Source organism: Typha latifolia, chromosome 11 (genome assembly GCF_019914945.1).
Source record: "Typha latifolia isolate L0001 chromosome 11, TyphaL0001v2, whole genome shotgun sequence".
NCBI lineage: Eukaryota > Viridiplantae > Streptophyta > Magnoliopsida > Poales > Typhaceae > Typha > Typha latifolia.
Window position 1 is genome coordinate 232,911 of NC_133096.1, and position 16,906 is coordinate 249,816.

General features: G+C 36.5%; 3 protein-coding genes and 1 non-coding gene across 4 annotated transcripts; 1 reads left to right on the plus strand and 3 right to left on the minus strand.

Moving 5' to 3' along the window:
- Positions 1–2,103: 2,103 nt before the first annotated feature.
- Positions 2,104–4,163, minus strand: LOC140797919 (pentatricopeptide repeat-containing protein At5g61800). The gene has a single exon (XM_073151624.1). The coding sequence runs from the start codon at positions 4,161–4,163 to the stop codon at positions 2,637–2,639; it is 1,527 nt and encodes a 508-aa protein (XP_073007725.1). The 3' UTR covers positions 2,104–2,636.
- Positions 4,164–4,886: 723 nt separating this feature from the next.
- On the minus strand, positions 4,887–4,967 carry TRNAS-AGA (transfer RNA serine (anticodon AGA)). Its single transcript has one exon. It is a non-coding gene; the product is annotated as a tRNA-Ser (tRNA).
- A 3,274-nt stretch (positions 4,968–8,241) lies between these two features.
- On the plus strand, positions 8,242–11,607 carry LOC140797250 (multiple organellar RNA editing factor 8, chloroplastic/mitochondrial-like). Its single transcript, XM_073150551.1, has 4 exons — positions 8,242–8,666; positions 9,146–9,243; positions 9,333–9,398; positions 10,609–11,607. Exons 1-4 carry the CDS (start codon positions 8,296–8,298, stop codon positions 11,463–11,465), a joined length of 1,392 nt encoding a protein of 463 aa, XP_073006652.1. The 5' UTR covers positions 8,242–8,295; the 3' UTR covers positions 11,466–11,607.
- Positions 11,608–12,521: 914 nt separating this feature from the next.
- On the minus strand, positions 12,522–16,048 carry LOC140798068 (nudix hydrolase 13, mitochondrial). The gene is made up of 6 exons (XM_073151797.1): positions 15,591–16,048; positions 15,383–15,493; positions 14,685–14,796; positions 14,522–14,605; positions 13,185–13,334; positions 12,522–13,084 (listed from the first exon to the last, which is right to left on the minus strand). Exons 2-6 carry the CDS (start codon positions 15,454–15,456, stop codon positions 12,896–12,898), a joined length of 609 nt encoding a protein of 202 aa, XP_073007898.1. The 5' UTR covers positions 15,457–15,493; positions 15,591–16,048; the 3' UTR covers positions 12,522–12,895.
- Positions 16,049–16,906: the final 858 nt, after the last annotated feature.

Genomic DNA, 16,906 nt, shown 5'->3' on the forward strand with positions numbered 1-16,906 from the left:
TTATTATAAGATAATTCAGAAAATCCAAAATCTCCAATTATAGTTTTTCTGGTAGTATGGATCTTGAATTATTCTGTGAAGTAGTTTTTCTTTGGATGAGTGAAATTGTGAATTATCAAAATTTAAGATGTGTGGTAAAAGATCCCTCTGCAGCTTCTTATGCACATCTGGGCATGGTATAAATGTATACTTATTTTCTTCTGCAAATAAGATTGAAACCAACTTCACTTTAAATCAATCTTTCCCATTTTATATAAAGATAGATCCACATGGAATATTTACTAGGATATTTGATCGAAAAGTTTTCTCCATCCACTCGGATGGGATTTTGGATTTTCTCCATTGTCTTCTCAGGGTAGTTTTATGTAATTAGTGAAGCACCTGCTGTTTGATAGATCCTTTGATTTTATTTCATTATTATCTACTAAGGTTAGTTTAATGACACCAATTTCTCTCCGCTTCAGACTATTTCCAAGATAATGTCATATTAATGGTTCCGGACGTGCTTTCTCATAAAAAATACTATTAATTCACAACTCAAAATAAGAACAGAATCTCACACGACTTTGTCAAATGAATCTATTTTATGTTATTTTTATTACTAAGTGTTTTATACCAACTTATCATCTTTGTGAAAATCGAATAATTTAATTAACTCATTGCAACTTAGAGATGAGAACTTTTCTCTCAGAACTTTGGATTCTGGTATCATTTATTTGAATGTTCTATAGCGATCTTATCTTTCTTTGAGTTTATATACCCTATTTAAGCAGCTTCAGGAGTCAAATACTCTCTTGAGAGGATCTTTTGCTGAGTTGAGATACCCTAAATAAAGCAGCCCTCAGAAGTCAAATACTCTCTTATAAGGAGGGGATGCTGTAGAAAGAGGCCTAGGATTCATTTTTCTGTCAAATTTAATTGCAAACTTTCAAAATTTATGCACATGGAAAGTCTAAAATGAAAGTCATTCATCTTCATTTGTGCAGTGACATTATGGCTTTAGCAGAGGATCTCTATGCTCACATTCAGCTTGAGCAGATGACTGTGGAGCATATAAGTCTAAATTTTTTTCTTATTCAGAGTTCAGCTTTATTGCTTAGCCCACCAGCAGTTTTAACATTAACATTACGTATGATGTTATTTCTGTATGGTAGATTGCTTATAATGCTGGAGTTTTCGAGAGTAAGTAACTCATACTGCTGGAGTTGTGTATTATTTTATAAGATATTTTACTGATAAACTAAGAATTCTAGGATATTTTACATGATAGAGTAGGAGTTCATGCATGAAAGTAGCTTCTTGTTCTATCTGACTACTCTTGCTTCACATTGATATTTCTTTTGTTTATATATCGATTTGTATGTTTATCATATTTATCTTAGACTGAATATAGAGCTCTGAATTGCTGGTTATTTCTGTTCTGCAATATTTTGTTGTATCTTTTCCAACTTCCAGGTGTTATATTTCTTTTTTTTATTTATGAAAGTACGTCGTATTTCTTGATAATGGTCTTTACACCTTAAACACATCAACATGAGCAAGATTTCAATCATAAACTACATTACATATTGCATCTATACTAGATTTAATGACACTGGTACTTTATTGGGCGATGGAGTGGAGTGTGCATTTTTTGTCACATGGTACTACTGGATTTGGCAGATATTTTTCTTTTCTTTATGAACTGATCATGGCAGTTGAGAACTAAATTTTCTATTTTTCTCTACTAGGCATGCTTTCCATTGGTTGATAAGATGGGATAGACATTTTTTATTTCTGAGACAATGATTTATTTTATCTGGTTTCGGGCTCTGGAACAAGTTTATCGGGTGAATGGCAGGAGACTGATGCCCCACTTGTTTCCGTTCAACTCCCTTCCATGAGATTTTGGAGCAACTATCTCATCCAGGTAGTAGAAGGATGAACACACACATTATATATACAGAGTTGAACTGCAACCTTTACATGAAAATTTTGACAAAAGTTTAACAACTTTTTGGCCACTGAATGCACTTCGAGATCTGGAATAGCTCATGTTAAGATGAAATAAAGTGAGAGTACTTTTCCTCTCTCCATGTTAGGATTAATCTTTCACAATCTCAATTTGCAGCAAATGGCTAAGAAAGTGTTAAATTTCTTGCAAAGAAAATTCCCGGTCTAACTCTTACATAAGCAGACACGCACACACAAACGCAGAGAGAGAAAAGACACACCCACACTGCATACATAAGTTTACAAATATCTAGCATTTCATGTGAGTAGTAGATGGGAGCTTTTCTGACATTTCTCCCTTACCAGGAATGTGCCGGCTTGTCGTCCTTGATGCTAGAACCAGATTTGTTGAAGGCATAATCTCATTGAGAGACGTTTTTACATTTCTCCTTGGTTAATATCTTTGTATAGCCCTCTTATTTATAGTGACATTTTGTTAGCAACATTGGATTAAAGTAATAAAATCTTCATTTAAGCAATTGAATCTGTGTTTCTACCTCCAACTCCAGTACTGTCGAACGTCTCACTATCCTCTTTTTGTTTACTAAGACCTCTGGCTTATTAGCAAACTCCACGGTACATTGTGGTTATCGTCAAAATTTAGCTGTGGGGTGAGTCTTGTAAGCATTTCACAGGCAACCGCATCAACCTGCACTTAAAACATCACAAATCTGATCCACCTCAATGGAACTGCAACCTACATTCTTCCTTACTTTCCTGTCATCCATCAGCTTCCTCATCCTTGCAACATCTTCCCATCTCCTCGCAGTTGCATAAATTCCAGCCATGATAGAATAAATCCCACTGTCTTCAGGGTTCAGCTCCAACAGATGCTGAACTGCAACCTCTGCAACCTCCACATTTCCATGAATCCTGCAACCCCCGAGCACGCCACCCCATACGTAAGTGTCTCCTTCCATTGGCATCCCTTCTATCATCTCCATTGCTTCTTTTATAAGTCCTGCCCGACCGAGCATATCAGCCATGCAACCATAATGCTTCAGCTCCCGAACTACCCCGTAAACTGTCTCCATCTCACCGAAGAGTCTCCTTGCAGTTTCTACAAGGCCCAAATGGCTACATCCGACCAGGACGCCCAAGAAGGTCACCCCATCTGGTGGAACACCTACAACTCGCATCCTATCGTAGTACTCAAGCGACAGCTCCCCATGCCCGTGCATGGCAAGTCCGACAATAATGGCATTCCATGTGAACAAATTCTTGTGTCGGCTCGACTCAAAGATCTCTATAGCAACATTAATGCAGCCACACTTGGCATACATGTCCACAAGCCCCGTTGATAGATACACGTTTAAGGTAACTCTATTCTGCTGTATGTATTCATGAATAGCTCTGCCTTTATCCAACGCCCCCAGCTGAGCACAGCAAGAGAGCATCGACACAATCGCGACATCATCAGGCCTCGTCCCCGATTCCATCATCCTCTCAAACAGCTCAAGTGCATCTTTGAACCGCCCTGCTTGTGAGTATCCTGCCAAGAGCGTGCCCCACGACACCACATCTCTCTTCAGCATTCCGTCAAACAAGTTACGCGCCACCACTAAATCTCCAGCCTTGGCATACCCATCAATCAACGCGTTAGAAGAGACCACATCTCTTATGGGAGATTCGTCGAACAGTTGCTGAGCATCGGAAACAGAAGCGCAGGACGCGTACATGGCGAGTAAAGTGTTGCTGACGAAGAGATCACCCGCGAAGCCAAACTTGAGGAGCTGGGAGTGAAGGGTCTGACCGAGAGGGAGGGACCCGAAGGCGGAGCAGGCCTTGAGGGCGAAGGGGAAGGTGTGGGAGTCGGGAGGAACGGCGAGGCGGCGCATGCGGGAGAAGAGGAGGAGGGATTGGAAGGGGAAAGAGAGGAGAGTGTGAGCGCGAATTACGAGGTTGTAGGGGAAGGTGGTTGGGCTGGGTATTTGGTGGAAGAGGGAGAGGGGGTAGGAGATGGTGGCGGGGGAAGGAGGAGGGAGGTGGTGGCGGAGATCGGTGAAGGCGTGGAGGAGGGCGGTGACAAAAGAAATAGAAGAAGAAGAAGGGTGGAGGGAGAGGAGGCCAAGGACGGTGGCTTTCGCGTGGATGGATTTGAGGTGGTGGAGAGATTTGAAGCTTCTCTTCTTGTTGTTGAGGAGGAGGAGGAGAAGGGGGTGATGATGCATGTGGAGGGAAAGAGGACCATCATGAGAAAGTTACAAATTTGCAAGCCTTATATATAGCCAGAGAAAATTTACATTTAGATCCCTCAGATAAGATATATATATATTTTAAACCTATCTTATGTGTGAATTTTTTTTATTTTAATTTTTTAACTCTGCCCTTAATTTTTTTTACACATCTAATTTATTTCAAAATTTTAAATACTAGACCGTGAAAATCATTGACCCATATAAAAAGTTTAAATCCTCTAAAATAGTATGTTAAAATTTTGGGAAGAAATTTCTATATAAATAGGTTTTTAGTTTAACGACTTTCATATATAAGTTGCTGACTGAATAATCGACTTATATAAAATTTTTTCTCTCATATTTAAATAAATTTATTTTAGTGAATTTAAAGTTTTTTATATAAGTCATTGATCTAGCCGGTGAGATATATTTATAAGTCACCAATTATCTACATAGTCTTATATTTACATTTTGAAATATGCTTAGAAACTTAAATAGATATTTAAAAGATCTAGCTCTAATATGACAGCAACTACATAGATACTTTTTTTAAAGCTAGTTTTGTATAGAAATACCATTCTAGATAAGGTTTTCACGGCATAAGCATTGATAAGTTCTCATTTTCCTTTTTGGTGTGGAAATGGTAAATGTAGTCTTGAGAGCAAAAAAACGTTAAACATAGACTTAATGGGAAAAAGAAAGAGTAAAAATACAAAACGTGGTCGGCAGGATTCGAACCTGCGCGGGCAAGCCCACATGATTTCTAGTCATGCCCGATAACCACTCCGGCACGACCACTTGTTGTTAGTTGGGGCATCAACTATCTTAAATCTCCTCTACCGTCTGATTACTAGATATATTATTTTATATTTTCATTGCAAATTCTTCTTATTTTATAATTTTTTAATCATTTTTCCCTCACCTTATCTTTTAAAAATTTTTACAACTCTGTTTCACTTAATAAAGTACAAAATAATGATAAAACGCGTTTCTCATTCATATGCAAAATATAAAGTATTTTGTAAGAAAAATTATTCTTTATTAGACGATGGATGTGAAGAAAGAATTGTGACTATCTTTTGAGCTCTTCGTTCTTATCTTTGTCCTCATTATTTTTCTTGCAAAAAAATTACGATGTAATTTTTAAAGTCTTCGTTTATCTTCTTACTGTAATAATGCTAGAATCTTGTCAACTGCCATCTACATATATCTTTCTTCTCTCAGTATTAGTATTACAGGGAGGCGAATTATAATGCAAATTAGGACTTTTTAAGGTGGCATTGGCTCACGTAGAAATCACTGGCTTCCTATATAGAGATGCTCTAGGTATTTTGTGCCATTTTTTTTGTTAGGTAATGCATTTGCCTTTTAACCAAAAAATAAATAAAAATGATCCGGATTTTATGGTTGGCAATGAAGCATTACGATTTACGAGGCCAGGTAGGCTAACAGGCTCCACCCATACCTTTTAGAAACACTCGAGCATTTTTAGCATGCGTATATCATTTATCTAGAAGACATCTTGATGTGGATCCTATATATCTATTAGAACTATCCAAAACCTTTAATTTGGAAATTTGAATAACACCTCTCAAACATAACTCTTTTATTTAATTTTTAGGCAATATACAAGTATTTTGCAATTAGATAACAAACTTCTATGCCAGGGTTATGTTTCCAATTGTCTTTGTCATGTTACCCCTAAGTGGCAGTGCTTTCCAAAAGCAAAGTTGGACACCTTTATCCCCCTTATTTCTACAAAATTTTGGCTAAAGTCTAATGCCTAAGTGGTTAAGAAAACAACTCAAAAGCATGAGAGCTAGATGGCCCAAAAAGATGAATGTGTGGAGATATGCAGGAATCCACCTTGGAGTTTTATATTCCCATAGCTTTAATACTTTAACAATTGTAGTAGTTGGTGGAAGAGGTGCAGATGCACATCTCACAAGGCATCTCCATGGATATAAGGAGGAGGGCCAAAGAGCTCACTGGCAATCATAGAGTAGAGAAAGCTCAAGGATGTGGAGGAAGAGGAAGAAAAAGAATGGAGCATTTGAGTTCAAAAGATCATGCCTTCCTCTAATTCTACAAGCTATATAGAGGATGGATATGGATCAATGAAACAAGCGGCAAGTCTTATGGGCAAAGGGAAGGCTAAGCCTTTCTTCCAGATCTCTCTTTCTTTCTTTCTCTTTTGAGTGTCAAAATATTTGTACTAAGAGAGCTATTTCTTTCTCCTTTTTCTTTTTTGAATTATTTTGCTTGTGATTAGTTGTGGTTTGGATTGGAAGTGCTTGAGTGTGTTATTGTGTATCCAGTGTGTAATTTTAGCCTGGAGCTACTTTGTTTTGTTTTGTTGTTTTAAAGTGTTTAAGTGTGGTATTGCAGAATGGATATGGCAAGTCAAGTTCATGCAGTTTTGAATGGTTTTAAAGGCATGTCATTCAAATAAATACTAAATTGATTGTGGGAATCTACATAGCACTTTGATGGGAGAAAGGGGTATTTGAAATATACTTTCTTGATTCAAAGATTGGCATTTTATGAATTTGAAATAGCTTGAGTGCACACTTTTGTGTTTATGAAATAGCATAATCTAAGGGTTAAATAAATTTTATCCTAAGAATTTTGAACAAAATTCTCTCTTATGAATTATTATTATCTTAGAAAGTATTACCCATTTGAAAAAAAAAATTATTTTTTCTCCCATGGTAAGCCACCTTAAATTTTCTCTTAGAATACATATTTATTTAAGAAATATCTTAATAAAGTTTAATTGAGATATTTGCCAATGACATTTGTAGTTGTAGTTTAGTTAAACTTTGAAGAAGGCATAGTGATAAAAAAAAAATACCATTACCTTTATTTTTCTCTTTCATTAAGAACATTATCAAATAGAAATATTTCATTAAGAACACTAAATTTACCTTTTAAAATATCTAAAATACCATTATCTTTATTTTTCTCTTTCATTTAACTTTAAAATCCTGGTGCTTAAAGTATCATTATAAAATCCCAATTTCTTCATTAATTTTTTTTCAAGGCTATCTTACTAAATAATGGTTAGTATGAGGTCAGATTAGAAAGTATCTAGGGTACTTTATGCATAGAGTTTAATAAGCCATAATGTGGGGTTTAAGGCTAGTTAATCAAAATAACAATACAATGTCATATAAAAAGTATAGATAAGAAGAAGATGTAGCATTAGAAATAGCTCAAAGAAAATGAGGTGTTATTAAAAATAAAACCACTAAAATATAGTTGTCAAAAAAGTTTAAAAGGCTTAGTGATCTTGAAAATATTTTCGAGAGTAAAAATAATTTTCTTCCAAACAACAGGAGAAGAAAATATATTTAACTGGTAACAAAATTTGTTCTACTATTATTTTGTAGAAAACTATTAATCTGATGATAAAAGAGTTACTATCTTTTCTTTTTGAGAGAGGAGGATAAAAGAATTATATTTTTAAAACAACAATTTCATGTATATGCTATTCCCATCAAAAGGTAAATTTTTTTTTGACAAATGTTCTAAATCTTATTAGTTATTATAAACCTTTGAAGGATGCTAAGGTATAACTCGAGAAGACATAAGATGCCAAACAAGTGGGATATTTATTGTTGCGATTGCTTGCGCTAAAAAAAACTATGTGGAGATATTGAGAAAGAAGAGTAGGAAGCCTTTTATTTATAATTTTTTTTTTGGATCTTTATGAGGATATCTAAAACTAACTTTTAGCACAAGCATCTAAATATATGTTATGAATATCTAAAAATAACCATCTGAATTATGAATTATGAATATATGATCAAAATAATCAAATAATTTTATGGTGCATCAAATGTGTTATGATTTAAGTCTTTGCCACCACGTTGAACAAAATATTTAAAATTAATATGACTTATAATATTAAATCTATGACAAATTGAAACATATAATTTTTTATTTTAAAAATATTTTTATATCACAATTAATCGTAGATCTCACGGAAACATGCTTCAATTTTTAAGTCATAAGGGCATTTTTTTTTTGTTTCTTTTTCGCAAAATGCCCTTAACCTAATACTCGCTATATAAATGCCAGGGTTTATCTCTTCAGCTTCGCTTCCGTTTCCTAGGGTTCTAAAATGGCTACCCGATCCCTCCTGTCGAAGGTCTCCTCTCTCTCCCTCCTTTCCCCTCGCTCCTTCCTCTCTTCCTCATCGTCTCTCCTCCGTCTCCGCCCCCTCATCGCCGCTGACCTTCTCCTCCACCGCCGCCTACCGGCCGTCGCCCCCATTCGATGCTTCTCGTCGCAGCCGACCACTTCGTCGCTCCGGGATTCTTCTCCGAACTGGAGTAACCGCCCGCCGAAAGAGACCATCCTCTTAGATGGCTGCGATTTCGAGCACTGGCTCGTCGTCATGGAGCCGCCTCCGGGTCCGGCCGGGAATCCTGATATCTCTCGTGATGAGATAATTGATAGCTACATAAAGACGCTTGCCATGATCGTTGGGAGGTTTGCGCTTCCTAACCCTAACTTGTATTTAATTGGAATTCGAGGTTTAGTTGTTTGGGATGATAAGTGGGGTTCTGTAGAGCTTGAAAGATCTAATAGTAGCCTTTTTTTTCTGCTCCTTTTTTTCTTTCTGAGGTGCTTTCGAAGATGATTCGTTTTTTACTTGGCTCGGGAGATGTCTTTCAGTTTGCTATATATGTCTAAATTGAAAAAGAAGCTGCTATTATTCATCCGTTATTAACTTTAGATAAATTTTTCGCTGCCATATAAGAATAAGCATGTTCTCTAGAAGTCTATGACTTATTAACTTCAGCTGGTTGGTTTCCGATACTTGCCTAAATCTTTGGACTGGGATGATAAATTTGATTTAGGGATTAGAAGAACAGTAGTTTGTTGGATAACTTATTGAGATGATTGACTCTGTGTTATTGTTCTTCATTGTTTGTTCCTTTGTATTTCAATTTGCTGTTATGTTGCAGTGAAGAAGAAGCAAGGCAGAAAATATACTCTGTCTCGACAAGGCATTACTTTGCTTTTGGATGCTTGGTCTCTGAGGAGCTTTCATACAAGATCAAGGGTATGCCTTCCACAATCCTGTCCCAACTATGTATTGCTTTTGTATAAGCATAATGTTAATTTTTTGCCTTTTCTATCAAAATGATGCAGAGTTGCCAAAGGTTCGCTGGGTTCTTCCTGATTCCTACCTGGATGTTAAGAATAAGGACTATGGAGGTGAGTACCAAAAGAAGCCTAGAAAAGTCAACCTGTATTGTTTATTTTGTCTTTTAAGTGAAATAAGTAACTTCAGTATTTCTTCATGGGTATTACAGTTGAGATGCACTTGAGATTTTTAATTTGATTTTTGTTTATTCTTATATACACATACACAGTCTGTTTTGAGATGATGGTTTTCTACCCCTGTGATTTTTTCCTTTTTCTATATGTGTTGTTGAATAGACAGTAATTCTGACATGAGAGGTTCCTTGGAGTTAAGGCCACTTCCAAGAAGCCATCTAATGGGGTTTGAAAAACCTGATTGATATTATAGCCACTATTGACTTAGCTTTTCTCTTGAGTTTCAGTTCAATGAGTTTAAAATTGTTGTCTGATGAGTAGTTTGGATACGCACAAGGTTCACTATGTGTTGCTTAATTGTGCTTGACCATGGTTTTACCTAATAGAAGCCATTAATGAGGAGTAATTACAGCTGTCATTATAATTGGTTTCTATAAATTTGTGCCTAATGAGGCTTACAAATACAGATTTGAATTTTGCCATATATGGGGCAATTAGGAGAAATAAATGTTGACTAGTAATAGAAAGAGATAAAAGTTAAGTAATCAATGCTAATTTCAAACCTAAAGCTCAATCAATCATTGCTGCTGCCATTCACTTTCAATATAGGGCTGTGATTAAAACTTACAAACCCTAAAGGCATCAATATCTTGTTTCGGTTGAAACTCGATCAATTAAAATTGAAACAAACTGAACCAACCTGATTCACATCGTTTTTTCTGTATTGGATCTTGTTTCGGATCGAGATTGGCTGAATTTTCAGCCTTGATGCCAGAATCAATCTTTGTCTTGTGGCTTTCTTTATCCCAGAATATGGGATGAATTGGAATTGCCTGAAACCCAGTTGATAGCTGCACAACTTTCCTAATATAAGATTTAGGTGTAATCATCAACATGTAAGATCTAGGACTTTTGCTAATCCTCAATGCTCTACTAGCATGGCCTAACATTTATTATGATTTTGTATGAATGATGACTTTGGCGAACTAAAATAGTTAGATTGTGGTGGACTTGGAAGGCTGATTCTTCATAAGAGATACTTTGGCTTCCTTGCTTGGATATTTGCTAGTTTTCTTCTATTGATTGGGGAAATGCTAAATAACATAGATAGTTTCTCATTTCCTATTTTTTTTTCCTATTGTTGCAGGTGAACCTTTCATAGATGGTGAAGCTGTTCCTTATGACCCTAAATACCATGAGGAGTGGGTCCGGAATAATGCCCGTGCAAACGAGAGATCCAGGCGCAATGATAGGCCTCGCAATTTTGATAGGTCAAGGAACTTTGAACGCAGGAGGGAAAACATGCAGAACTTCCAAAACAGAGAAGCACCACCAATGCCAAACCAAGAATTCCAAAACCGTGCTGTTGGTTCTATGCCACCTCGTGATGCCCCTCCGATTTCGAATGCCCCTAATGCAATGCCGCCGCCACCTAATCGTGATTTCAATGCCATGCCAAATCGCTCTGGTCCGCCGCCGCCTCCTAACATGAGTGGTCCACCGAACACCTATCAAAACCAAATGCCTAATCCACAGAACAACTACATGCCAGGTGGTGGACCTGGTAATCAAGGAGGTGGTCAAGGCTATCAGGGAGGTAATCCTGGTGGGTTCATGCCTAGTGGCCCTGGTTATCAGGGAGGTGGCCCAGGATACCAAGGTGGTAATCTTGGCGGGAACATGCCTGGTGGCCCTGGTTATCAGGGAGGTGGCCCAGGTTACCAAGGTGGTAATCCTGGTGGGAACATGCCTGGTGGCCGTGATTATCAGGGAGGTGGCCCAGGATTCCACCAAGGAGGTAATCCTGATGGGAATATGCCTGGTAGCCCTGGTTATCAGGGAGGCAATCCGCCGTATCAAGGAGGAAACCCTGGCTATCCGGGAGGAGTCAATCAAGGATCTGGCCACGGTCAAGGAGGCAGCCCTAACTATCAACAGGGTGGATCAGGTTATGGAGGACCTGCTTATCAGGGGAGAGATGTTCCTGGAAGGGATTACCAGTAAAACATTAGAAGTAGAGATGTGTAGAACTGAACAATTTCGGAAAAAATAGTAGTTAGTGTCTGGGACTTGCCAGAATAGCACTTGAATGGAACTTATTGATAATCAGGCCAACGTGTATGGAAGTTCTCCCTCTGTTTGCCTATTCGATAGATGTTTTCTTTTTAATTGTTATGGGATTTTTTAGAATATACGTCATATAGAATTTAGGTAGCTTCAGCCATGTTATTTGGTGCATATGTTTGTTTATCCAGTGCTTGATAAATTTAGTTGCTTTTTAACATAAATTTAGTTGCTTTGTAGCGGATGTACTGCGTAATCTTTATCGTCTCTTGCTTGAGCAATATTGTCTTATTTGGTACTCTAGTGTTGTGTATCGCAATACTAGCTTTGTTCAACGCATCTATTGTTGGATATCTTGTTTGATGTTCATATAGATCAAAATCACAAGGTTATTAAGCGTGTGAAATATTTGTTTTTAAAACGTCTTTGCTTTATTTGTTGTTCTTTCGTGAAATATGAGGCCATCTCTGGATTAGTGCCTCATTTATGCCTTGTTTTTCTTTACTCATTTTCGGTATATTAGATGCCCGATATTTCAAAGGTATAAAAACTCACTACGAGAAGATTTATACCACTCGTGTGATTTGTGAAAATAAATACCCTGATGTTTGCCGACATCAAAAGAGTTGAAACTTTCCTCGTTGAGGAAAGTAGTGGGAGATGCAACTCAGGTTTATACCAAGTCAAATGGTTCAAAAACAAGTCAGTAGAAAGTTTGGGCTAAAATTAAAATACTTCGGAATTTACTTCCAAAAAATGGTAGTATTTTTTAGCTGTCCTTGTTTGTACTTGAGACAAGTTCAGTTGATGAATAAATTGATCAAAATGTTTCCATCCTCGACAGAAGACTCGATTTCAAGATCAGGTAGGTTTGTTATCAATGGCAATGTTAATGTCTGATATCATGACTCGAAGGCTAAATCGATGGAGATCATCATAAAATATCCTGCTAACTACATTTGCTACCAGGTTAGTTACATGCATACATAGATCAAATTGGATTATTAATACACATATATCGATATTTACCAAGAAAAACTCCATTTTACAGACGGTAAGACATAATATAGAATGAAACTTGATACATTAGTGATCATTCTCAACAATCAGCACTTATATGGGACCCAGAAACAACTCTTGGTTTCATCTAAAGCTTCAAACTGTAGCTTTTCCTGGGGGTAAAGTGAAACTTCAACTAACAAGATTTTCCCCGTCTTGGAAGCAAAGTTAATGCCAACTGAGAGAAATACCTGTACAACTGGGATCCATCCGACGATTTAGGAATCGAAGACTACAGCCCATCACTGTAATTAAGAGGCAACAGTGGATTTAGCATTCACATTCACATCCACAAGCCGATCTAGGAACTATCAGCATAATGCTATAGCTCTCTCAGCTGACTCAGCCGCAGTAGACAGAATCTTGCACAAGGTTGATGGCCCAGGCAATTCTGGTGCAGAAGTCGCAAGCTTACTCTCCGATAGAAATTGTAAGAGCAAGTCAAGTGCTTCACACATCCACTCGTACCGACAAAGTTTGTATGCATCCATCACAGACACCTATTTATGGAGGCGTCATTCAAAATAGTTGGTTAGTTCTTAGCTATGCAGCTAGTCTATGCAAAGAATAGTTTGAACATGATGCAAGAGTAACACTGACCCATCTCCTGCCATGGCTAGCCTGCTCTGGCCAGTAATCGAGCTCCTCGTTGACTTCCAAGGCAAATATGTAACCTTTGCAAGCTCCTTCAGGGCTGCAATTGTTCTGGCTGCTCTTGCTTCTGAAGATCCAATGACCCAATGGATCTTCCTGAAAAAAACAACAGTTCATGATCATTAATGCGTTTAGTCTTTAGACTGATGACATTGACTTAAATTGTTAATTTGATTCAATAATGAATGTAATCTTACAAATGAAAGTTGAACTAGGTAAATTTCTTAAAGTAGTTGTAGAGAAGTCAATAGCACTTGATCCTAAACAAACTACTGGGTTTCAGTTAAATTACTTTCAAAGTAATAGGTGCGGTAGAAAAACCAAGTGTGTTGTGTTCCGTAAATCTGTGAAAACCACTAAAAGATAAATAACCACATCGAATCAAATTTTCCCACCATATCCATTTTTTGCCACTTCATAGAATTATAACAGATCATAGAAAAGCTTACTGGAAGCAAACTTCAGGTATTTCAGTGTACGACTACAAGTTGATAAATAAGATCCTTCCTCCCTCCATGACAGATTACAATAGGCAAATCAAAAGTAACTTGGAAGTAACAAGTTTCCCTTTGAAACAAATATAGCACGAAAAAAATTGTTTTTTTTTGTCCCTTCTGTAATATTTTCAAACACCACAGGTAGACTTCTATTATCTTTTGCCTTATGAGATACTATGACAGTTCAACTATAACATTAAACTGCTGAACAACTGACAAGAGCATCATCACCATCAGGATAGGTACTACGTTAGTACACCAACAGGAAACAGATCACATGCATACTAGTTAGGTGGCAGAGCAGATCAATGATAAAGAGCTTCTATGACTTGGGAGTTTGAAGAAATATTTTTTGAGGATAGGGCAGTCTACTGATGAATATCATATGATGGATGTAAATCAAGGGCATGATCTCCAACAAACTGCCAATAATATTACATTAATTATTGTCTAGATGCTCGCTGAATCGAACTTCCCAAACATAATTTAGTAGCCCCCTGGCATGATCCTTCAAACTTACACAAAGTTGACATTAGATTTCACCAATTTAGATGAACGATTAATTTCATGATGACCAAGATCCAAAAGTTGAAAGCATTTGCTGACCTATAAAGAATTTCACTTAGATGCTAGGGTATCACACCTAAGTTGCTAAATGATACAAAAATCAAGCAAGGTTCTATTATAGACGGAGAATTAAACTTGAATGAACTGATACAGTGACTTACTCGCATCTACTCACACTGAATTATTATGTCAAGAATGAAACTAGATGCAAGTACTCACACTGATTTTTCCCTTCACTCCGGCTTCCTCCAAGGCCTCACGGCATGCTGCTTGGTCGACCGTCTCATCATTTTCCCATCCACCCTACAACAATAAATAATCAATTTGAGTTTCTCATGGAGTGTTGTTCATCAGGAAGCTCTAGAGCAGAAGGTGCACTTACTTTAGGGAACACAAGATCATTTCTTTTCGCTGTAGAAACCATCAGTACTTCCAACCTATTGACCAAGTCACCGAAATGGTTCTCTTCTTCCTTTAGCCTGTATGGAATACATCTGTTTGCACCATAGATAACAAGCATTTAAAAATATTACTCAAAAGAATTACATTGCAGGATAGAGAATAACAAGAGAACTAAATGTGATAGATAATGTATCAAAAATTGCATCTGCTTTGTAGTTAGCGGTCCAGATTAAGGAAAGGCAATTCTCCAACTTAGGTGAAATAATTTCTGCCCAGAGTAAACTTGTTTAAAGTAGAGGTTGTTATCAACTACTAGTATCTAGAAGAAGAGTTCATCAAATACTACAAACAAGTGACAGCTAAAGCACCAGCTACTTCAACCTACAAGATCTCTGCTATAAGAGCCAATTAGCTTCTTTCGTACAAATCCAGCACAAGGATGAAAAATGCGTGAAAAAGAGTTGCATAAGTAGAGGAAGCTCAACTACTTAGAAAGTTAACTAACTTATTTTATCGTCTATGTTATCTCATTCAACCAAAGTTTCCAGCTGAGAAGAAGTTTCACATCCTTCGCATTACAAAAACAAAATAAGGAGAATTCAATTCAGGGGGATGCAGCAGCTGGAATCTAATGATAACAATAAGAACAAACAACAATAGCAAAAGAAGGCAAAATACCCTGCTACAAGCCGATAGCTGTTATCATAACGCTGTCGTTGGCGGCCTATTCGAGCTAACAGAGGTGAAGCCATTACTCCAATGGTAGAGACGTCCTTATCTTAGGAAAAACTATAATACCCAACAAAGAGAAATGGGTAAGGAAGAGCTAAAAGGTGAAGATGCACTCAAGTAAGCAAAGAAGAAGGTTAAGCACAGTTCAGTTCACCTCATTGAAACCCAAAAAAGGGGCAATATATTCTCATAATCTCCACCTTATCCTCCTTTCTGCTTCCACTTCCTTTCCCAAATCCAGTTGAAAGAAGAAAACAGGGAGCAAAACTGGGTCGATGGACGAAACCAGATACTTTCTCTAAAGCTGGAGCAAAAGAAGAAATGGGTGTTCTCAAGCCCCCGGTTTATGGCTCTTCTGCTACTTTCCTATCCAATTTATTGCTGCAAAGTTCCTCCTTTCCCCGAATAAAAAAAACTAAACTTTATTAAATTCTGAGATCTCCCGCGGCAACAAAGTAATGGGCAGTTGGGATCTTTCAAAGTGAGAGATTGGAAGAAATTTCCCGTGAGACCAAATCAACTATTTGACGTATACGGGATTAAATTATATATACCTCATTGTTTGCTTCGATACGGGAAAAAAAATAAAGGATAACGAAGCCGGAGAGAGATGGGAGTTGAGAGCTATCTTGAGCTCTTAAGCTATTATTTTATTCCCTAAACTCAGATTTCTTTTTCTTCTTTTTAGAATTTCACATAATTATCACTAAACATTTTCAAAATATCATAATTGACACTGTATTCTCAAAAAAAAGAAAAGAAAAAGAAATCCTAATTGCCACCAAAATTATTTAGCTTTTAAAACCCTTAGTTAAATCTAACTAATCACAATTAAACTAACAAAATTAAGAAAATACTATTTTACCCTTGTATAAAGGGATTAAAATAATTTAAAAACTATCTAATATTATCCAATATCATAGAAAAAGAAAAGTAAATCATTACTTTTTTAGAAGAAAAACTAGCCATAACTACTTTAAATATTAAGAAAGAATGGTATTATAATCATTTATATGTATTGTTAACGATAACAACCATCTCTTAGTAATATTCTATGGATATTCTATCAAAAAGTAAGTCAAAAAATTCCAGTGATAATTATGATATTTAAAAAAAAAATTTAAGTGGCTATTATATAATTACCCTTTCTTTTAAATCTTTTTTCAAGTTATCATCTGCAATTCAATTAATACTTAATTTTTAATTTATAGAAATAAACTTTAGTATACTTAGCATATACATATTGTGCGTATTTCATTATAACAGAAAATGTATTGGCTGTATATATATATATAATATACTTAGTTTTATATAATAAATTAAAAAGATAATACAATTAAATTACAAGAGCCCTAATCATCTAGCTTTTACTATTTTAATTTGTTGTTAATACTTGTATTGAGAATCCTTGGAATATAGAGAATACCTTCAAGAAATAGGTTTCTTATGTGGGTTCCATATGATGGTTGG